The sequence below is a fragment of the Osmia lignaria genome, chromosome 12, assembly GCF_051020975.1.
Source record: "Osmia lignaria lignaria isolate PbOS001 chromosome 12, iyOsmLign1, whole genome shotgun sequence".
Taxonomy (NCBI): Eukaryota; Metazoa; Arthropoda; class Insecta; order Hymenoptera; family Megachilidae; genus Osmia; species Osmia lignaria.
This window is the reverse complement of record NC_135043.1, coordinates 2931259-2955433: the sequence shown is the minus strand read 5'-3', so window position 1 is coordinate 2955433 and position 24175 is coordinate 2931259. Positions and strand designations below refer to the sequence as shown.

The window sequence follows — 24175 nt, the reverse complement described above, 5'->3', positions numbered from 1 at the left end:
ACAACGTAGGGCCGATCGGCGTAAATATAGTCACACGCTACGACAGATTCGATGAGACTCTGTAATACACATAACGTACGCGACTATAAGACTTATAGGAATAAAAACTATATGGCATTAATAATTTCAGGAAAGGAATGGAAAATAAAGACATGTAAATTGATCTATAATATACAATATTTATCGATTGAAATATAATCAATAAATATAAACAATGCCTCTTCTTTCTCCGCGCCGTCTACATCGTCGATTCCCATGACAGCCACTCCAGCCACGTGTTATTGAAATCTTTTTCATTTGAAATATAATAATGAATTTTAATATAATTGTACCTGCATATACAGGGTGTCCCAGTCTAAGTGTGACAGAATTATATTAAAATTCATTATTTATTTCTTTATTTCTTATTCCCTTCTTGAAATTATTATGTCAGGTAGTTTTCATTCCTATAAGTCTTATGGCCGCGTACTTACGTTATGTGTATTATTTCATTCATTCTACCCCTACCAGCACCACGAATCCGCCGTTCTTTGATGTTTCCGAACATAGAAAAGGATAGCTCAAGAAGGATAAACAAAGAGAGAAAGACTCACAAGCACAACATTTAACCCAATATTATGCTATTAAATGTTGACCGATTTATATTGTGTTTAGCTTCATTTTAATCAGAAAAATCTTCTCCACATGATAGTAAAATTTTTATTAACAAAAAGTACAAAATAAAAAACTTTATTCTGTGCATTAGTATGGTCACATTGACACGGGGCATTTAAATGAAGGCAATAAATCCCGGTTTTAGTCCCTCTTTCGTCTTCAGCTACTGACTCTTTCTAATCAGTGTTTACTGACTAGGCAATCAAATTTGAAAAATGATTCTCCTATTCCATAACAGTTGCGGAGTGGACCGGCAATAATTATGTACATTTATCGAGTTTTCACTGTATATGGTGCAAGTTTTATAATTCATTTTTCTGGCATACCATTTCAAGTATTCTATCTGTAATTTAATTGATGAAAAAAACATGATTATAAATATGAACAAAAAAGTTTGATGGTTGCACACATTAGTACATGTATTGTTTCATTCTCGAACCTCTTTCTCTCTCGAGCGCCCTATTCTTTTCTATGTCTGGCAGGAATCAAAATCGGCTCGAGCCTGTTGCAATTGTAACAGATGTGGCAACAGCGTGACAGAAGTCTTAATACGTTACGGCAACTATGCCATACTTGTGGCTATATTCGCGTAGCCATTTGTGGTGTCAAATTAGAATTTACATTTATCGATTGATCTGTGTTTTTATCGACCCTGATGATAACGTGGTCAAATATACCATCAATGCCTCTGACGGAGAATCACTGAACTATTCTTATGTCTATTTGACGTCTGATGCGTGCAAATCGTAGATTCCATTTTACGTCTTCCAGAAGTGATAAATTGTGAAAAATCGAATTTCAGTGATATTGTGCTAGTTCAAGGGAAGTTGGTCTGCTCTGTTATCAGTGAAAAAACGATTAAATCGTCCAATATTCGCTAAAATGTAGCCGAACGCAGCATTCGGCAGCCATGTTGTTTGCTTACAACAGCGTCTGTCTCAATCGTACAGTTTCCAAAATTCCATTTTTCTCAACGTATGATGTTTATTAGCGTTCAAGCGGACCAGACCGACCTGTAGCGAAGTCTACCCGTGTGTGCTGTACCTGCGAAAATTTCATTTATGCAATTATCGAGACGAAAAATGGAATCTACGAAATCGAGTGTCTCTCTCGCGCATGGCGTATACGTGCATGCTTTCCGTTGATTGTGTGAGTGCACGCATACAGGTCATGGCACAAGGAGTCTGTGCCCTTAAAGGAAGACCGTCAATGCTTTCAAAAGTCTATCGAGACAAGTAAAGAAAATATCGTCAAGCCGATGCAGGTAGCAGCCGAAGCCGTGGAAAAGGAGGAGAGGTACACGTCATGGTCGGAGGTCACATCACCTAGACGAAGAAGGAAAACAGACCTCTCAAACATCCCTTATGATGACAGCAAAAGGATAGAGCCCATACTTGGGCCTTCACATCATGAGTCATATACCAGCACCGGTCCTCGACAGGATGGTCAAACGGACTACCACAGGAAAAGACGGGTAACCCAGGATGGCGATGTCCCCAACAAAGACATTGAACAACGTAAGAATACTCAACCCCACGCAGGTAGTCATAGCAATAACGATACGTTTTCTAGTGCTAATATTGCCAAGCCGCCGCCGATAACTTTGCATGTAACTTCAGCTAAGCCGATTATCGAAATGCTAAATAAACTATTTAGCGATTTCCTTATCAAACGAATAAACTCAACCAAATTCATTTTGCAGACGGTCAATATCCAAAACTATAAACAATCATGTGATTTACTCAAAAAAAATAATATCAACTTTTTTACTTATACATCTAAGGGTGAGAAAATCAATACTGTGTTGCTTAAAGATTTAGAAGGTAATTTTGACACACACGAGGTCTTAGAAGCACTTAAAAATAAACAAATTGATAATCTAAATTTTATAGCAGTAAAAAGATTTAAGACTAAAAAGTCGGCTGAGGAGGGTCGGAATGTTACGTTGCGCGTTGCGTGAGCGCGCAACGTAAAATTAATTATAAATATTAGCTTTATATATATATAATAATTCTTATTTTTGGGCGATGAGAAAGGTATCGCTGCCACCAGTTCTGACCGCGTATGACGCGGAAGCGTCCTCTACGGTCAGAACGAAATTAAAAGACGGAAAATTTAGATAATATTTATTTCCGTTGGGTTCGTCAGCGCTCTGGGTCCCATACGGGTCCCTCCTTGAATCCTTGTGTTGGTATGCGTGGATGTGAAATGTAAAATGAAAAAGGAAATGATACAAATGGAACTTGAAAGAAATGCGAATGCAATTTAGTGTGCAAAAAGAAAGTAATTTTAATTCAGAAATAACTATCGAAGCTAACAGAGCTGAATTTTGAAATGACTAATTGTTTGAATACTAAAATGATTCTATTAGATTTCTGTTAGTCACTGTTAAGTAAATTCAATTGATAACAATACTGTTTAAACAAGGGTAAAGATGCTTAACCTATTACGTTAATAATATAAATGAAAATCGAAAAATGTCTAACCTTTGGTTTACAATGAGAGCTTCTATTGTAATTATTACGCGTATTTGAAATGTGAAAAATGTATGGTTAACGTAGGACGACTGCCTCGACCCGATATAATGAAGAATCGAATTTTAGGCGGTTTCTATCCGCAAGGAAACGACCTGCCTGAAGAGACTCTTATAACCCCCGAAAGGGCCTTACGGGTCGTCCCTGATAAAATATCTCGCAGTCGAAACAATCGTTACCCACACACATTCGCGATGATTAGAAAAAGTTCGGAATATTAAAATAGCGAAATATAATATAATCGGTACCTGACTGTGGAAACGAGACGATCTAAAATGAAGACACTCTTATAACCCGTAGGCTTAATAGATCGCCCGTTTTGCCGCGTCTAAATTGGATGCTAATGCCGTGCTCGACAAATTAGTACAGAACAGGCTTACCGTGAGAATGTAGAATATTATATATGATATAATCGGTTGTTAATTCGCTGGTTGAACGTTGAAAAATCGCTGGTTGATCTGGAACACCAAGAAAGGTTGAGAGATCTGTGGCGGCACTTCACTTGTCGCGCGCCCGTTTGTCGTTTGTTGCAAAATTAGTAAGACGAACACAAGACGATTACGCTCTTCGGGATAATATAATAATAGACGCGAGTGAATTTAATACGAAAGTTACGCGAACAACGGATTAAAAGAAAGAGAAAAGATAGAGGTTTAATAGTGTGAAATGGCTTTACGTGCGCGTCTCTGAGTTCTTGCCGCGTATCCGGAATTTCACTCTCACGACACTCTGCCTAATCCGTAGGTCTTGCCGCGCAGGTAAATTACAACGAAGTACGAACGACAACTCTATCTCTAGACGCACGGGCTCCCGTCCCGACTTACTCGATTGTTCGACGAAGAGTGATCAGAATCGATCGCGATCCTAGCCGGAAGGGCCCGTCGCGAGGACGATGTCCTGCGTGGGGACATTTCGGCAAATCATAGCGCGTGACGACAGCGTCGCGTGCGTCGCTATTGGTTAAGCGCGCGTGCCAGCTAAATTCCTCTAGATCATGTTTTCTCTCTTTCTTGGTGTTCCCTCTCTGTCTAACGGCTTTTCGATGTTTCTACGCCGTAGAATTTCTGGAATGTTCTATTCTCATCGATAATTCCAATATTAGATATATATATATAATGATGCGATTATCAACTAATAGTTTAAATCAGAATTATTGCTATAAACATGAACTATATCTGTTGTACTATTAAGTATGAATAATGGACCGGTTATCACGAGGTTTCTTAATTAACAGTTGGCTTGTCCATAATCATTTCGTTCACAGAGAAATCGATCAACAATATGGATTGCGCCGGTACGCTCGATATAAGGCATTCGGTGTTCGATTGCTATTTTCCAATAACGACAGGTTTCCATTATTAATCGAATATTCGTTATTTCAGTTGCGACGTAGTTGCTTCGAGAACGTTCTCGTCATTCGAAAATTACCGTTAGGTTTTCGGTTTCAGGCAAATTCTCGAAATTCGATACAAAGACTTTTATTGCCTCGCACGACCCTTTGCCTCTAAACAGTCCTCGAACGCATGCTAGCGTTTGCCTGCAAGGGTTCTCATTCCTCGCTCTCGCATTCATACAAATATTCAACGAGCTACATTCCTTTGCGTTCTCATTCCAGCAATCAATTCATACACGCGATCGGGTTAGGGACCGACTGGCGCCCACGCGTGAAAAAGAGGAGAGTATCGATGTTAATCTCGGTAATAACGTGATCTTTGCGTTTTTGCGCAGTTAGCCCGAGGAGACCCCTACAATGTGAAGCACTGGCTAACCGCGCCGCGAACGGTGTTTATGATACTTTTCCTTGGTCGAAGCCGAGTTTTTCTATCACGCGTTTCTGTTACTACGCAGTTGAGCACGACGATAGCTTCAAGGAGGGGTTTCAACTAAGAAAAGAATTGAGAAATATGAGAAGAATGAAAGAATAGGAAAGACAAAAGTAGAATAATTATAAGCTCAAACTTTTCCCTGCGCATTTCCCACATGAAGAAGTCTCTTACAACCCGAAGGCTTGATGGGAAAGCACAGAGTCAAGGAGAAATTAAAGAAAAGTGCAGTAGTAATTTGCCCTCCCTACGCCCCTTACATGAGGAGACTCCTATAACCCGAAGGCTTGATAAGGGAACGTGAGGCGGACAAATTTGGAAAATTTTCCGGACGTAACAGGAACCTCCCCATATTCCTTGTTCAACTATCGGCGGACAGTAACTGCGAAAATCTAAAACAGATTAAAACCTTGCTACACACAATTGTACGATGGGAAAAAATAGTTAAGAAGGATCGGATACAATGTAAGCGGTGTCAGCGAATTGGTCACGTAGCAATAAATTGTAATTTAGAATATCGCTGCGTAAAATGTAACATACCTCACGGCCCTGGTGAGTGCCCTCGCTCTCTGATAGAAAACACGCAAACAAATCCCTATTGTGTTAACTGTGGTGATTTCGGACATCCTGCTTCTTATAGGGGGTGCCCGAAATTACTTGAATTCAAAAGGAAAATAGAGGAAAAGAAAAAAGACATAAATCAAAACAAGATTAAAAGAATTGCAGCATATAATAATTTTGTTCGAAAAGACACACAATACAGTCAAATAGCATCCCAAAGTAACCCAACAAACCAAACACACTGTTCAGCAACAGTCATCCCCCAGACACAAAACACTCACACTCATACCGAAAATCACGCTACGTTACTCAGGGACATACGAAACATAATTGCAGAAACTATTGCTCCGCATATTGCTAAAATCCGAGAATCAGTTGAAATAAACTCTAGCAAAATTAACATTATTGCCGAAGCATTAGATTTGCATATTTAATATTCGCATCTCCCCAAAACTCTACCAACACACAGAATTATTTGAATATTCTAAAAATCATTGAAATTAATGTAAATTCTATAATAACCAATGAGAGAAGGGCCTCACTAGTAGATTGTTTAAACAATCATTCCCCTGATATCGTTTTACTATGTGAAACGAAATTGAATGCTACGCATAGATTTAGTTTTAAAGATTATTATATTATAAGAAGCGACAGGTTGAATGCTAAACAGGGTGGGGGAACTGCCATAATAGTCCGTAAAAGTTTTAAATTTAAGACAATTCAGGCTAATCAATATATTAATACGGGGAATTTTGAAGTCACAGTCATTAAAATTAAGCTACAGGATAACCAAAAATTATTTATAATATCAGCGTATGCATCTAGCACTGGTAAGAGAGAGTTTGTGACTGATTTAGAGAGATTATTCGATGCACTAGAATTATATAAACCTCATCACTTCTTCTTGCTCGCGAGTGACTTAAATGCGAAACATACTGAATGGAGTAATATATCCAACAATAATAGAGGCACAACATTACTAAATTGGATAAATAACAATAAAATCACATATAGAGTAGCCCTCCGTAACACAAGAGTTCCATCTTACCCGAAGGATGGATCGTTTATTGACCTTTGTCTGGCTGATGAAAGGATATCTTTTAGTAATATGATTGAAAATAGGCTTGATTCTGTTGCTTATGATAGTGATCACCGTGCTGTTATTATGAAAATATCCATAGGCTCATTAAACGGACTATCCATTGAAGAAAATATTTGCGAATAGAGATACGATTACAGTAAGGCCGATTGGGAAAAGTTCCAAGAACTCTTATCGGAAATGGAAATTCAAGATTTAAAACGTGATAGAAACTTGACCATACCTGAAATTGATAAACATTTATCCACCATAGATTCTAATATTCGGAACGCTATTGAATACTCCGTACCTCTCATTTCCAACAACCACAACTCGACTGATAAATATTTAACACCGCAAATTAAAAAACTTCGCCTACACAAAAGCAAATTATTAACTTCACTCAACAATCTAACTAGACTCCAAAGATACGATACGTCAAATGACAGTTTAATTTCAGCACTAAAAATATCATTAAACAAAATTAGGCAAAGAATCAAAAAGTGTTTCCAGAAAGCTATAAGTAATTATTGGAGAAAAAAAATTGCAGGTATTTCCTTACAGAATTCTAACGATCTTTTTCCGTCAATTAATAGACTCTTCGGACAAAAAAGCGATACATTTATAGATACACTCCAAGTCCCCGAACAAGACATCGAATTGTTAAATAATGCAAACATAGATTTTGATAAATTAAAACCAGACGCAGACGGAAAATTTATAATTTCAGACGAAAATGAAAAACTAAATGTTCTCGGAGCTCATTTTGAGAGAGTTCATACCTAAAATGACAACATGGGTAAACCCCAGCTATCAAGTTTAATCTCCCAAAAAATAGCAGAATTAGAATCAGAAATATCTCATGACCAATTTTACGGTTCTACCATAACAACCTTCTCGGAGACAAATCTGGCAACCGGCCCTAGTGCTGACGATATTCCAAAAGATTACTTCACCTCAACTATGCAACTATATATCAAATTTAAGAGTCTTAACAACAAAAAATCCTCCAGTTTCGACAAAATACCAAATATTGTACTGAAAAAGCTACCCCTCTTTTATGTAGCCTACTATGCGGCAATCTTCAACAATTGTTTAAATATTTACTATTTTCCTGTGGCATGGAAAACAGCCAAACTAATTGCAATAAAAAAAAAAGACAAGAATAGCAGTGACCCATCCAGCTACAGGCCTATAAGCTTACTACCGAATATAAGTAAAGTCTTTGAAACAATTATTAATGATGCGATAAATTCCTTTTGTAACGAATTCCACATAATTCCAGACACTCATTATGGATTCAGACATAAACATTCCACTATACATGCAATTTCCAAATTTACATCAGATATTTGTTGGGCAAGAAACTCGGGGGATTGTGTCGGGGCAGCGTTCATCGACCTTGAAAAGGCTTTTGACTCGGTCTGGTTGGATGGGTTATTCTTTAAATTAATAAAGAAGAAATTCCCACCAAACCTGATTAAGATGTTATGGGTCATGCTACATAATAAAGAATTTATAGTGGTAGAGGGAGTAAATAGATCAACGAGGTTTTTTAGGATTAAAAACGGCCTCCAGCAGGGTACGGTAAATTCCCCCATTCTGTTTAGCATATACTTAAGTGATTTACTGCATATGTTTGACCTGAATGCGGGCACAAACAAATTTGCAATCGCGTTTGCTGACGACTTATTAATATATATAGTTGGTAACAAACCCTCAATTATACAAATCTTATTACAGACACTGTTTAACCAGATCCAAGACTATTTCCATACATGGAAGCAGAAAATAAATATAAGCAAATGTGAAACGATTTTGTTCCGACCATACGTTTCCCGGTCATCAGACGCTAATCGTGATGTCCGCAGACACTACAAACGGTTCCACCTCCACGATTCGAAAAACTCTGACATATTAATTCCACACAAAAATGTGGTAAGATATCTAGGAGTTTACTTAGATTTTCACTTAAATTATAAGCAACATATAAAAATTCAAATTGATAAAGCGCAGAAGACGTTCTTTAGACTGAAAAGATTATTTTATTCAAAAGATTTGAACCGGAAGGTCAAGACCTTATGTTATAAGACATTGATCAGGCCCATAATAACTTATGGATGTCAGATATGGTTCAATGTAAATGCAAGTATCATGGAAAAAGCTCGATTTTTTGAGAGGAAATGCATCCGAGCATGCATGAACATGTATAGATCTCCCGAAACAAATTACACGAAATATATTAATACCCCTAGATTATATAACGCGGCACAGATAATCAGAATAGATTTGTTCATCTTAACACTTATCAGGCAACACTGGGCAAATATCAGAAGTATTTCTGAAAATAACTTAATATACAGTTCCACGTACCCCAACACAATGTACTTCAATAAAACTATGCAGACTGGCTACGTGCCCCCGGAAGCATTCATATATTTAGATAGTTCGGATTTAATACAGAATGTAAATAATTTGCCTATTATATATCATGTGTACAGGAAACCTAACGATACAAAAATATTATATAGTAAACACATATCTGTAAATGATTCTGATATGCGCTTTAATATTAAGTTAATATTAAGTTTATTGTCAAATTATGAGTTATTAGATAATCGTCGTGATGATACTGAGAAGTTTTGGTGGCTAAGTAAATAAGTAAATAGGCTAAATTTATTATATTAACAACCAGGGGATTGTAATTACCATGTTCCTATCTAGTTTTATAAGTTTTTGTAAGTTTTATAGGTTACATAATCCCCACTCGATTTATTACAGATAATATAGTTGTATTTCTCTTATGTACATATAATATCTAGATAAGGCTTCTATATTGGCAATATTAGTGATACAGAATAGTGGTATAACTATATAACTTCGTGTACCTGCATATATATTAAGACGGTATATACAGTAAAACCTGGATAAATTCAACGAAAGAATGCTTGGATAAATGAAACATCGCTATCCCCTCCACTTGGGGGGATCCCCCTAGGCGAGCCGAGCCGCTCGACGAGGAAACCGTGTAATATGATCCGACCGTAATATCCGTGTGACTAATACTAATTCAATGATAAAACTTTTTTATTTTTAACTTTTTCTCAATGAAACTTTTACTAATGCATTTGTGAGGTTTTTCTGATTAAAATGATACCAAACACGATATAGGTTGAATGATATTTATTAGGTGCTTTATGATGTTAGGAAAAGTCCGTGATTTCCATGAAACCGGGCAGTTTCTTCCTATTGAAAATTAAAGTAATTTACGAGCTAAGAATAATAATAGAATAAATAAACAATAGTAATAGAATAAACAATATAGAATTGACACCACGACTGAATATAAATGATGTCGGCTGAATACAAAAGATGTGTACGGATTCAGAATCGACACCTCGCTTGGATAAATGAAACATTAAATGCCCAGAATCGACTCCTTGCTTGAATAAATGAAACATTAAATGCCCGGAATCGACTCCTTGCTTGAATAAATGAAACATTAAATGCCCAGAATCGACTCCTCGCTAGGATAAATGAAACCTTTGAAACCATAGCCGACACCGCGACTGGTTTGGATTTCGATCTCTCTTGCTTTTCGCCAACTTATAACATCAATTTTAGCAAGTAATTATAATTGAAACTATATCGTGTTTGGTACCACTTTACTCACAAAAATCTCACCAATGCGCTAGTAAAAGTTTCACTCAAAAAAAGTCAAAAATAAAAAAGTTTTTTGATTCAATTAATATTAGTCACACCGATACGTTTCGGCTCTTTCCTTTGATTTCGGACCTCTCTCTTTCCACCACTGTCTGTCCCTTTCTACGTTCACGCTTAGCTGGTCGTCGCGTGTCATCCGAGCTTCGATACCGTGCTTAGGTAAACGCAACCACTGGGTCCCAATCTTGGTTGAATTTATCCAGGTTTTACTGTATATAGAGCAATTGTGCATCTCTATATATTGAACCATTATACCAAAGTTATCGCGCATTGTGAACTTTATACACTGATAGACAGTAGCATTAAGTGCAATTTAATTAAGACATAGTTACAGACGACGCACAGTGGCGAATTTGCCCGAATTCGTGGCCAAAATTAATATTTTGGTATCTGATGCAAATTAATGAAATAACTTACAGTATTATGGTTCTAGAATGATAATAATGTACTTTTTTAATAAAAAATATTAATTTCTTATACAATATGACTTTAAAATCATGTTTAAATTATTAGATTGAGTAGCATATCTTTTCTTTTTACATGGATTGATTTTTTAGAGCATTCCACATGATGAAGTGTTAAATTTCAATATTAGAAGAAGGAAAAATGTCCAATATAATACATATATACATTAATATACATGAAACAAATAATATTTACAGATAAACATACATATATATATATAGATTATTCCAAAATATTCTAAAAAAATTTATTCTAAATTGTTCTAAACATTATTCCCGTTCTTCTTCTTCTACTTCTTCTTCTTCTTCTTCTTCAAATTCATGAATATTTGGAATGTCGAAGAATTGAATAACATCCGGAGGATATGTTTTTCCTTTTTTCGGCCATACTTTCCTCGTACTGCTTATATATGGATCTGACGATACCAATAAATTGTGATAAAGGTCGCAAAAAGTGGCAGCTAAATGAAGCAGACAAAATGTTAAATGTAAAAAAGAACTCCAATGTCATAAATGTACCCATCGTCATATTGCCAGAACTATGTAACCGTAGGATTGAAAATACAAAACAGGTAGAAGACTGTATTCATCGCCTGTGGTATAAACATACCCTACTTATCAAATTGCTAGGCCCTTTTAACCGTAGGAATAAGAACATCAAGCAGGTAAAGCAGCGTACTCGCCATCCTATGCTATAAACGACCCGCTCCACGAACCGTGCGGCCAGTAAACAAATGATAATAACTCATAAAACCGCAAAAAGCCGCAGCCAAATGAAGCAGATACTTGTTCAGTAATCTTCAAGGTTTCATTTTAAAAAAAAATTACCGGTCGATCTTGGTCGATGGACAACTTTTTCATTAATCAAGTAGAAAAATGTATAGGTCTTGTATTCTTATCTATCGTACTTTTAATAATTAAGAAAACGTAATAACACTGGGATGTATATTAACTAAGAACATGCTAGTTTACATCAATACTGATAAACTAGCATCATAGCCCGATAATAAATCACTAAGCTACTTTTAATTATGGTCGAAAAAACTGACGTTACAAAAATGACAACTTTGAACTCGTATATCTTTAACAGAATTACATATAAAAGATTGACAATAGGGGGAAAATATGCTCTGATAATTCATAAATGAAATACGCTACAAAGATTTTTCAAATTCGCAAAAAAAATTTTTTCATTTTTGGCCACGATTTCGGGCAAATTCGCCACTGTGCGACGTGTGCTCTATTTTTAGAGCCTTGGTTCTAGTTAGATGTAAGTGTTAACTTTAGTACGTTAAGTTTATTTTTGTAATATTGATATTGTTATTTTTGCACAATAAACGTACATTTAAAAAAAAAAAAAAAAAAAGTAAGGTAACAGACTGGAAGTCTGGAGGTTTCGCGTTCAAAACCTCTTTTTGGAGGTTAAAATTTTTCTTTCTTTAGAATGATTTTTTCCATGCAATTTGTTTCTGATTTTATTCCATATTAATTTTAAAACAAAAAAATATTAGTAAAAACATTTGTGTATAAAAAAATATTGTATTTCTGATGCAGTGTATTGCTCGCGTTTGGAAGTAATTTTGCATATATATACTTGAGAAATGTTTTTCTGTTCAGAATTGTTATACCGAAGGTATCGATGCCTGGAATTTAGGATTTTGTACTTGTGAAAAAGTTGCGTTATTACAATGTGCGTGATGTGCGAATAAGTTATGCTTCCATTGTTTTTATGATATGTATCACCCTCAACATTGTGCACAATTCCGGGCGTCAATACCTTCGGTGTAACAATTCCGAACAGAAAGACATTTCTTCAGTATATATATGCAAAATTACTTCCAGACGCGAGCAATACACTGTATCAGAAATACATTATTTTCTTATACACAAATGTTTTTACTAATATTTCTTTGTTTTAAAATTAATATGGAATAAAATCAGAAACAAATTGCATGGAAAAAATCATTCTAAAGAAAGAAAAATTTTAACCTCCAAAAAGAGGTTTTGAACGCGAAACCTCCAGACTTCCAGTCCGTCACCTTACTTACTCATTTACGGCGTCGCTGTTATAAGCCATCTCTCACAACTGAAATACTATATGCATAGAATTGTTTAAACTGCAATATCTCGAAAACAAAGGCCCATTCTATCAAAACCAATGAGGGTTGTATAACACTGTATGTATACTACAACTTGTACCTACTGACGATCCAAAAGCGATGTCCTCACCTTGGCGGCCCCCTGTCAGTGAACACATTAAGAAAAAAAAAAGTGAAAAAAAATATTTAAAAAATAAAAAAAAATAAAAAACCTAACCTAACCTAATGTAACTCCTCCCCTCTGCTCCCTTATATGGGGTGGTTTCGGCGCCTTGGCTCCATTGATTGCTCTGGTTAGGTTAGGTTAGGTTAGGTTAGGTGTTCGGACGCGGTTGAGAACCTTTGTCGATCGAGGGAGGTTTATGATCTTAAGAGGCCCAGCGCGTTCGTCGCCGGGCATAGGCCTTTGATTCGAAGGACGAGTCAAGGCAGGGCCTTTGTCTATCGGTTTTCGCTCGGTTCGGTCCCACGAAAACAAGTGCAAGTAATAAACGACCTAACGGTTTCGCTGTCCCTCGTGCGTCATCGATAGAAGGAAGAAAGAAAGAAAGGACATTTTCAAATGCCACCCCTCTTATGCTACAGTTTTCAGGCTATTTCCGGATATTTTTTGCTTGCCTTTTTTAGTCGGCTTGAAGACTTCGTGCAGTTCGGATCGCGGTCGTAACATGGTTAGTTCGCGTGTGCAAGAGCCGAATCTCTTTCGATCAATCGGATGTCGTTCGGATGTGACTATTGCAGTCACACCGACGACCCGTAGGGTTGGTTACATCACGTAACCACCCTGAATACACATATTACAATTACATACAAGACACCCGTGGTCGTGTCGACGACCCGGTAGAGTGGTTACTTTATGTAATCACTCTGATTCGATATTATTGTTCAGTACAGAACGACACGATAGGGTTGGTTACTCCACGTAACCACCCTAATTACACAGTACAAAATACACGCAATCGCACTTAGGAGCCGGAGAGTAATGGCTTCATATGTGATTATTCTAATTTAAATACGACATAAGATAATATTACATGCGATCGCTCGCACCTTGCTTCAATTCGCTTTTTCTCTTAAATATATTTTAAGAATCAGGGGTTTTTATGCCGTATGGCTTTTCCCCTTCGTTTTTGAGAGCCAATAAAATCAAACGTTTTTGGCTCAATTATTATTTAATTTATTTATGAACCTACCTCATTCCTTATCATAATCTGAAATACGGGACTTCTCCATGTTGGAGAGGTTTCGACGCTACACTGATCTCTACGGTCGACTAGGCGATACGCGTTTAGAAGCACGTAATTCACTTAGCGAAACACGGAACATAATTCGAGTCAAACTGACTTTCGGGTACCTAGTAAAACGGCTAGTATTCGCGGTTATTGTTCGCGCCTCAAATTGAGGAGTCGGTGGTCCAAACTGTACCATGGCACTGCTAAACGTTGGAATTACAAATTCGGAATTCGGAAACCCGATGTCCGGGGGATCAGAGGCCAGTAGGGACACTCTCATTTGAAGGTCCGAGGAACGAGACCTACTCATCTTCAAAGGAGTACCTCTCCCACTTCATGTACTAACAAGTGTCGTTCGAGCAAAGCCAGTGGTGATAACGGTTTCTCAGGTCCACGATACCTTGAACTCATTATTCACTCACCCCTGAGCTCGGGCAGCATTGGCTGTAATCTGGAGAACTAGCCAGGATTACCCACGAAACGAATATAACTTCCAGATTCTCGTAGATTCGAAGATCTGAGGAGAAAGACTCACCTCCCACTGTTGGGTGCCGCTTTTCTCTCTCTTGTATCAACAAGTTTCAAACGAACAAAGCCAGTGGTGATAACGGGTTCTCAGGCCCACATACCCTCGAACCCATTATTCACTCACTCCTGAGTTCGGGCAGTATTTACTGCAATTTGGAAGCCCAAACCAACGCGAAAAACCAAGCAGTGCATGGTGGAACACGATCGTTACTTGGGTATGTTGAGAGGTCCGAAGAGCCGGAACCCACACGTTGCAAGGTGTGCCTTCCTTCTCTTCTGGTGCATCGAGACCACCGTCCCACAGCCAGTGTTGAATACGGTCCTGTAGCTCCAAAAAACCTACTGACCCGATTTCGTGCACTCCGGTGAGATACGCTCGGATTGAGCGTCTTTTAACGATCGAACAACGCAACGACCCTTACGTTTGACAGAATAGCTAGAAGAAACACAACCATAAATATTTGGGGGGATTTTGCGAACGTTAACCGTTCGCGCATTGTACTATTTAAATTCAATAGAAACGACTGATGAAATGTTTATATATTGCTCCGTTAATCGCGTGTATTCGACCTAGGAAGGAATTTCGGGACTTCTTATACTCGGCCGACCTTGCTAACAGCCTTGTTATTGTCGCGGTATAAACGCGAAAGAAATATCGACCTAGTTATTATCAAAACATCCCGCGTAAGCTGCTCGTTTCGATACGACATCAAAACTCGACCACTACTTGCTATCCGTCCCTTCCGATACTTACCGACCTTCCTTTACTCCTCGTGCCTGTTAAGTAGAGAAAGCTCGGACCCCAAATAGTAAGGTTACAGGGTCTCCTCATGTAAGGGGCGTGAGGGGGATGAATCACTACTACATTATTTCAATTTTCTCCTCGACTCTGTGCTTTCCCATCAAGCCTTCGGGTTGTAAGAGACTCTTCATGTGGGAAAAGCGTAGAGAAGAGTTTGAGCTTATAATTATTCTATTTTTGTCTTTTCTCTCCTTTAGCCTTCTCTTTCATTTCTCCATTCTTTTCTTTAGTTTATTACCCCTCCTTGAAACTATCGTCGTGCTCAACTGCGTAGTAACAGAAACCGTCTTAGAAAAACTCGGTTTCGACCGAGGGGAGGTATCGTAAACAGAGTTCGCTGCGCAGTTAGCCAGTGCTTCGCATTATTGGGGTCTCCTCAGGTTAACTGCGCCAAAGCGTAAAGATCAATTACCTTTTAGATTTTCACTCGATACTCTCCTTTCTTTCGCGTAGGCGCCAGCCGATCCCTAACCCGATCGTATGTGTGAATTGAATGCTAGAATGAAAGCGCAAGATAGCATAATAATTTGAATGTTTGATTGAATGTCAAGAGCGGGGAATGAGAACCCTCACAAGCGAGCGTTAGCAAGCGTTCGAGGACTGTTTAGAGGCGAAGGGTCGAACGGGGCAATAAAAGTCATTGTATCGAATTCAGAGAATTTGCTTGAAACTAAAACCCAACGGTAAATTTCGAATAGAAAGAACGTTCTCGAACAAATTTCGCTGCGAGCGTAATTATTGAAGACTGCTGGTATTAACAGACAAACCACCGTATGCTATTGTAATTTTTACAAACAATTGGCGTTACAGCGCAATTCATATTGCTGTTCGGTTTCTTTGCGGACAAAATAACACTGTCCAACAAATTTAAACTTTTTCCTGTTCTGCAACATCCGCTGGGTGATCCTTGTAGAGCTTCTCGTCCTGAACACGAATCCGTAAACTGAATTGCTCTATCACCCTCAGTTTTCGAAAAACACGGGTTTTTGTAAAAACATGTGTTTTGGGGGGAAAATGAACTATTACGCGGAAACTAAAAGCGCTAGAACATTCGCACTGGTCTTAAAAGATAGGGGAGAGTTTCCCGAATATATTTATATATAGTTATTATATTACGTGATTCTGAATAGATGTAAATGTCGATGAAAGTTCAAAAAGCAGCCGACACACGCATTTCCTACGTATTGCTTTTGTATTTTTAAGAAAAGTTCTTTACGTAGCGCGAATTCTCTATACAGGACCGAATTCTGTAGACATTTCCGAAGAAGAAACTATGTGGGGTAAGTGTTGGAGCAGTATGCAATTCGAGTAAATCGAAGAAGTTGACACAAGTAAAAAAAAAAAATGCAATTCCATTTAAATAAAAGGTGGATTTGCATTTTTTGAGTGCATCGTTGCATTCACGGAGAAAATGAAATCACAGAAAAATAGACATTATCATACCATTGAACTTTTACATAAACAGCTTTTTCCTATCTCTTATCAAATTCAAGATATAACCCGTCAGAAATTGCATGACGTATCCTGTATATTTTTATTAATTAAGAAACATTTATTTAAAGAAGTTAATAACTTTTTCTAAAAAGTTTCTCAGATTGCACGTTCCTTCGGTTCTTCAGAGTAGGCATATATTTTTCAACAGCGAGGGGTGCTACGGTGCGCTATATAAAATCCACGCGTTCAGTCAGTCAGAATTTATCGGAGCGGGACAATTCTATCATTTAGGTTGAAAGAAGGATAGCATGATCACCCTACATCTCACTCTAACCACGCGCCAATGTTTCGCTTTCGTTCTTCAGGCGGATCGTCGCGATGCCTCTGGCGAGATGAGCGTTTGAATGTGTTTGTAAAAATGCTTGAGGCGCTGTTGCATTCGTGTTGCGCGCACGCTAGCTGAGAATTAAACCTTTCAAGTTCGTAACAGATCACGCAAGTGGCTCCACCAGGCCCAACGAAAAAACTGCTGTAATACCGACGTCCCGAATCGGAGAGGTCACGTGCCGTGTCTACCCCCTTAACAGCACAATATCTCGAAAACTATGACATCGATTTTAAAGTTCTTGGTCTTAAATTGCATGGATCTGAAGGGCCTTTCTAACTACATAAACATGAAGTGGCCCACCCTTCTCCTTTAATGGGGGGCGGGGGTACCTTTATAATTTTAAATGGAATCCCCTATAAAACGTTACATATTTAGATTCTATACAGGAAAAAACAAGTTAATTTTGTCTGAAACATTTTTTTGTTAGATATTTCTATCATAAGATTATAACAGTTTGAAGTTTCGACTTGTAGGTACTTCCTTGTAGGTACAATTCTTGAGGTTGACTCAGTTATCCATGAAAACGTTCTCATCATCAGTACGATGATTTAAATAACATTTTTCGCATGATGCGGCGCCACGCAAAGTTGGCACCTCATATTTTTAAAATGCTATTTTTTCAGGTATTTCGCCGGAACTCTTTCTGAAACCTATCAAGAACTATAGAACTATTGCGGGTGCAAATAGAACTGTTGCTGAAAGTTTTGTTTTTTGAAAATGAGGTGCTAATTTCACAGACACAATTCAATAACGCTATTTCCGAGCGCTTCAAGTAAGTATCTACAAGTCGAAACTTCAAACTGTTATAATCTTATCATGGAAATATCTGACAAAAACATGTTTCAGACAAAATTTACTTGTTTTTTCCTGTAAAATCTAAATATGTAACGTTTTATAAGGGGTTCCATTTAAAATTATAAAGGTATCCCTGCCCCCATTAAAGAAGAAGGGAGGGCCACTTCATGTTTATGTAGTTAGAAAGGCCCTTCAGGTCCGTGCAATTTAAGACCAAGAACTTTAAAACCGATGTCATAGTTTTCGAGATATTGAGCTGTTAAGAGTTATGTGGGCCACCCTGTATATTGAAGACCCATATATGTGTATTTACAATTACTGAACGCCCATCCTGTATCCTATACTACCCGCAAGGAAGGTCAAGGTACGCCTTAGCGTTTTAATCGGCAGAACCCGAGGAACGTAGTAACAGTAAAATAACCACCCTTAAGGTGGGACGTAACAATTTCAACAAATTGTTAATATAAACAATTGTTGATATGGAAATTGCATGGGAAAAGAGGGTCTATGTTTTTGCCGAAGTGAAAAATCTTTTGCATTATTAGTTTAAGAGATATGATGGTCAAGTTTTGTTTTTTAAATGGAACCATATATTTTTTTTCAAATCATGTAATAGTACTTCTCAAGACGAATTCATTAAGCTATACCATGTCATGTTAATGTATACACCCCATTTTAATTTGTTTTCAAGATACAGGGAGATTCTCTCGGCGCGCAACACAATAACCGCCCCGCACAATGGAACCCTGCTGTGTTTGCGGGCAAAAAGCCTAGGAGGTCAAGTCGCCGGACCCAAAACACACAGAGCAGTCTTGGGTCCGGCGACTTGACCTCCTGAGCTATTTGCCCGCAAACACAGTAGGGTTCCATTGTGCGGGGCGGCTATTGTGTTGCGCGCCGAGAGAATCTCCCTGTATAACGTTTACAAATTTCCCAATTTTCAGTAGATACCTCTTGGTTTGAGTCGCAAGTCGTAAAAGCAGCCCTATTGTTGCGGTAAGTGCCACAGCGGGGGTCTACGCTAGGTACGGCGGACCCAAAGAATAAGAAACTTGGTAAGTATTGTCCATCGCTGGTACTAAATTTGCCAGTGCCAAGACCAGCGCTGTTAATAGTTTAAAAGATTGTAACATTTACGTAAGTATTTTATGCAAAGGTAAGTACAAAAAGATAACTCAATTTTACTTTTAAATATATTTTATTACAATAATTTACTCCACATGTCTTCCTTCATTTAAAATACAATCTATCTAATCGAAACTAAAAGAAAGCTCCCGCTGCTGATCGAATGAGTTAAAGGTTGTACTGTGTAATCCGCCCAGGAGGAGCCTAACTACCTCCTCAGCATGCATGCGCTACTTTCCAACCCAAGTATACAATATAGGACCTTCGTGCGGGCCCTTTATGGTCCCCGTCATAAAGTAATTTGTGCAGTACGAGGGCCACCATTCTCGCATGCAATTTTAATTCTATTTTTGAAGTCTAGGTTGAAACTTCGGTTGAGTTATGGTTTACGGGGTAACCTCAGATCGGCCTGATTTTTTTTACCATAAATAGCCCTTGAGATGGCGATTCCAACGGTGGTCATCCCATCTCTTACCCTCCACCTGCCGCACCGGTAGAGGTCAAAAACTAAAATCGTCCAAAAAGTGGTTTCTGCGCTGATCTCAGTGAGCACATTAAGAAAAAAAAAAAATGAAAAAATGTGAAAAAAATAAAAAAACCTAATGTAGCGTCGAAACCTCTCCAACATGGAGAAGTCCCGTATTTCAGATTATGATAAGGAATGAGGTAGGTTCATAAATAAATTTAATAATAATTGAGCCAAAAACGTTTGATTTTATTGGCTCTCAAAAAACGAAGGGGAAAAGCCATACGGCATAAAAACCCCTGATTCTTAAAATATATTTAAGAGAAAAAGCGAATTGATGCGAGGTGCGAGCGATCGCATGTAATATTATCTTATGTCGTATTTAAATTAGAATAATCACATATGAAGCCATTGTTCTCCGGCTCCTAAGTGCGATTGCGTGTATTTTGTACTGTGTAATTAGGGTGGTTACGTGGAGTAACCAACCCTATCGTGTCGTTCTGTACTGAACAATAATATCGAATCAGAGTGATTACATGAAGTAACCACTCTACCGGGTCGTCGTCACGACGGGTGTCTTGTATGTAATTGTAATATGTGTATTCAGGATGGTTACGTGATGTAACCAACCCTACGGGTCGTCGGTGTGACTGCAATAGTCACATCCGAACGACATCCGAGTAACCAGGGTGGTTACGTGATGTAACCAACCCTACGGGTCGTCGGTGTGACTGCAATAGTCACATCCGAACGACATCCGATTGATCGAAAGAGATTCGGCTCTTGCACTCGCGAACTAACCATGTTACGACCGCGATCCGAACTGCACGAAGTCTTCAAGCCGACTAAAAAAGGCAAGCAAAAAATACCCGGAAATCGCCTGAAAACTCTAGCATAAGAGGGGTGGCATGTGAAAATGTCCTTTCTTTCTTTCTTCCTTCTATCGATGACGCACGAGGGACAGCGAAACCGTTAGGTCGTTTATTACTTGCACGTGGGACCGAACCGAGCGAAAACCGATAGACAAAGGCCCTGCCTTGACTCGTCCTTCGAATCAAAGGGCTATGCCCGGCGACGAACGCGCTGGGCCTCTTAAGATCATAAACCTCCCTCGATCGACAAAGGTTCTCAACCGCGTCCGAATATGCTCCCTCCGTTGCGAGTATACCGAGCAAAATTATTCTAGCTTCAAATTAACGCGAATACATAAAAAACTAACATGCACTATTTCTAAATATACATAGGTTGCGTCACTATCACAAGCTTGTTTAGTTCGCGTTTTATTAAACGTCTTCAAGTAATGGACACAACACGGAAATGTTTCTTTTGAAAACGCCGTTAGCGCTTTTAATGGTAGCCACCCGCACTTCTCCATCACCACCAGGATGAATCTCCAGAACCCTGCCCAGCCGCCACTGCATACACGGTAGATTCTTATCCATGAGAAGGACGATGGTGTCCACCTTAATTTCGCCACGGGCCTCAAGCCAATTTTGGCGCTTCCGTAGTTCGTTGAGGTACTCTGTGTACCACCGTTTCCAGAAGTACTGGCGAGCCTTTATAATTAATCTCCATGATGACAGTCGATTCTCTGGAATCGAAAGCAAATTATCCTCCGGCAGTATCGTGAGAGGTCGACCAACCAAGACATGAGCAGGTGTCAGCGCAAGCGGATCATTCGGATCCGAAGAAATAGGGCACAGCGGTCTTGAATTCAAAATAGCTTCTGTTACGTCCCGTCTTGCGGGGCGTTTATTATATACTAAATCCTAGATACGGGTTCTGCCGCTTAAAACGCTAAGGCGCACCTTGACCTACCTTTCAAAGATAAGGGGGTATGGAAGACCAGGGATCAAAATACGCGATTGAGGTTATTCGAATGTGTAAGTGTATTTCAATCTGGCTTATCTTACATATCCTTCGCTGTCTTCGGGTGTCGTCAGCAAATGTTTCTCTTGCACGCGTCGGTCACTCACACAAGAGGTCTCGCTTTACACTTAGTACGCGGATTCGACGGAACACTAGACTCGCGGCGCGTGGCTATGACTCGACCTTGGAAGATGCAAGCGGTTGGTGGTGGTCCTGCACAGCACACGGGTGCACTCCTGGAGCTTGTCCTATTATGGGCCTGGAACGTCAGACCTCGGGGATACACTCGTGTTGAACCGTCAGCCGAGCACGTCGTTGATGATCTTCCTGGTTTCGAGTTTAGCCAAAACGCGGGTTGCAAACGAGCAGAACTTCGTCTCTGCTTTACGCTATCACGGAACTGCCGTACTTGCGTCGCGCCGATAACTTATACTCCCAAAAGGGGAGTAGGCCACGCTCTTTGCTTGCGAAAACCTGCAAGCAAAGGGTTTTCGCCATCGCATTCCGCGAGTTCCCTGATTTCGTATCGCGGGCGTCGCTAAGCGAGAAAATGCTGATGTTTCGCAGATTCCAGAGCAAGACCTCTTTGGAATGGCGAAAGACGAAAATGGGTTATACCTAGGGACGTAACACCCCCCACGCTAGACACAAAATGCTCTCGAGAGGGCATTTTGTGTAAGGTGTTTTCGTCGTTCGCCACCCTCATACGCTCGATCACACATACTTTTCCATACATTCAGAGAGTACAAAAAAAAAAATTTTTTACAATGAGGATAGCTGTTTAAAATATAAAAGTAAATATAAAATATAAAAGTAAATATAAAATATAAAAGTAAAAGGTGCCGAATAGTGTACAATGATACGCAGCTGTTGTAAATACAAAGAATAGAACTATATGCGTATGGTGTCGGAAGAGGTGCAGTTTTGTGTTGTTGTTTATATATATATAGTGGAAAGCTTTTGCGGGAAGTGGCCACAGGCCCCCCCCCCCCCCCCCCCCCCACCACGCTGGGCAGTCGATAATTTTCAAATGAATGCCGAGACAAAATATGCGCATGTCCATAAAAGGAATGGCTTGAAGCGCGGTGTTTATCGATACGCTGAATTGGGCATTCCGCGACAGCTATTGGAAAAATTGTCGATGTAGGACTAATCGTTACCATGCTCCCGTTGGGCTTGGAGGGGTTTTCGTGGTATATATATACCGGTTGATCAAGTAGTGTCCTTACTTTGAAGAGAAATTTTCGTTGATTACGACCGATTTTGTTATAGGTGGAAAGAGTCGGAGAGAAAAAATGGACAGCTTGTGTGTTTGTCATCGTGACGTGTTCTGTGCCTGGGTAAGTGGTTTTTTTTTTTTTCTTCAACTCTTTTTATATGCTGTTTTAGCGCGCCAGTGGGGTCTACGTCTTTTACCCCAGGCAGGTCAACGTTCGGTACCAAGAGGCCGTCAGACAGTGGCGGAGGGAATTTCGTCGGTACCTGGCCGAGCTGTGGGAATGGGACGAGGGTGGCGTCCTAGATATTGCCCCGATATTTAAAGAGGCGCTGTAACTGTGGAGCTGTTTCTTCATGTTGAAATATATACACATTTTCCCCTAATATATGTCGTTTAATTTTGTGTTTTCTGAGCCTCTTCTCCTTATTATTATTGGTGTTATCCTCAGTATTTTTTTTTTTTTTTTTTTTTTTTTTTAATAAATGGTAATTTCTTTGGACTGGAAGCCGTTGTTCGTAGTTCCTTGTTGGCGTGATTGCGTATTAGGTAGTTCTATTATCTGTATGTCTGAGGGCCATGTCGTTGGATTTGTGGTCGGTTGTAGTTGTACTTCTATGTCGGCTCTCGTGAATCTCTTTCGTTGTGGTTGCGGTTGGGGCTTTCTCTTAGTTTGGTTTTTACAGTATCTGTATCCTGCTGTTATTATCATTGCCAAGATGATTATGCTTATGGCTGATAGTGAGCTATAAGTGACGTATGCGGTGTGTGTCTGGGCGCGATGGTGGTGCGCTAGGTCCTGTGCTTGTTCGTCTATGTCTTGTAGAGTTAGGAGGTTGTCTGTGTCCATTTTCATGGGTGTGAATTTTGGTTGATTTTGCTGGAGCTTTGTCAGGATTTGGATATGATGCGGGGTTAGATCTTGAATGAGATTTGATATGTTAAGGCTGAGGTTGGGTTTGAAGGTGTGATTGAGTTGTTGGGTTTTGATTCCAGATGCGATTATCTTCGTGTGGCCAATGGTTGCTTCGCAGTGGCTCTGTAGTTGCAAAATTCCTGCACCCTGGAGTTGTTCGTACCCAGCTGATCTTTTGTTGCATTTTATTTGGAGTGCCTCTTTATTTTCCGTTGCGAATAACCAAGTATTGGGGGCTTCCAGTTTAGTAATTTGGATGTTGTTTGGTGAGGCTGCTTTTACGTTGCATCGTTTCCACTGGAGGTGTTCTGGACGCAGGATGAGGTCGATTTCACAGATGTGGCTTTGCTCGTAGTTTAGGAGTGGGAGGGTAATTTCGCAAAGGAGTCTTCCGTTAGGGTTTTTACAGGTTTTGAGGTAATTTTTATCAGGAAGGAAAAAGGACGAGGTTCTCTGGTCTATTGCTAA

At 39.2% G+C, this 24175-nt stretch overlaps 1 protein-coding gene across 5 annotated transcripts in view; it reads left to right on the top strand.

Moving 5' to 3' along the window:
• LOC117603039 (uncharacterized) overlaps positions 1 to 23264 on the top strand; it is a 48806-nt gene extending 25542 nt beyond the window's left edge. Inside the window, exons 5-6 of one of the 5 annotated variants that reach the window (XM_076691366.1) lie at positions 22848 to 22915; positions 22997 to 23264. In XM_076691366.1, the coding sequence (XP_076547481.1) occupies positions 22848 to 22899 (52 nt within the window). In that variant the 3' untranslated portion in view covers positions 22900 to 22915; positions 22997 to 23264. Of the gene's footprint in view, positions 1 to 22847; positions 22937 to 22964 lie in introns of those variants that run through there. The other 4 variants (XM_076691367.1, XM_076691368.1, XM_076691364.1 and 1 more) reach the window with 4 other exon arrangements.
• Positions 23265 to 24175: the final 911 nt, after the last annotated feature.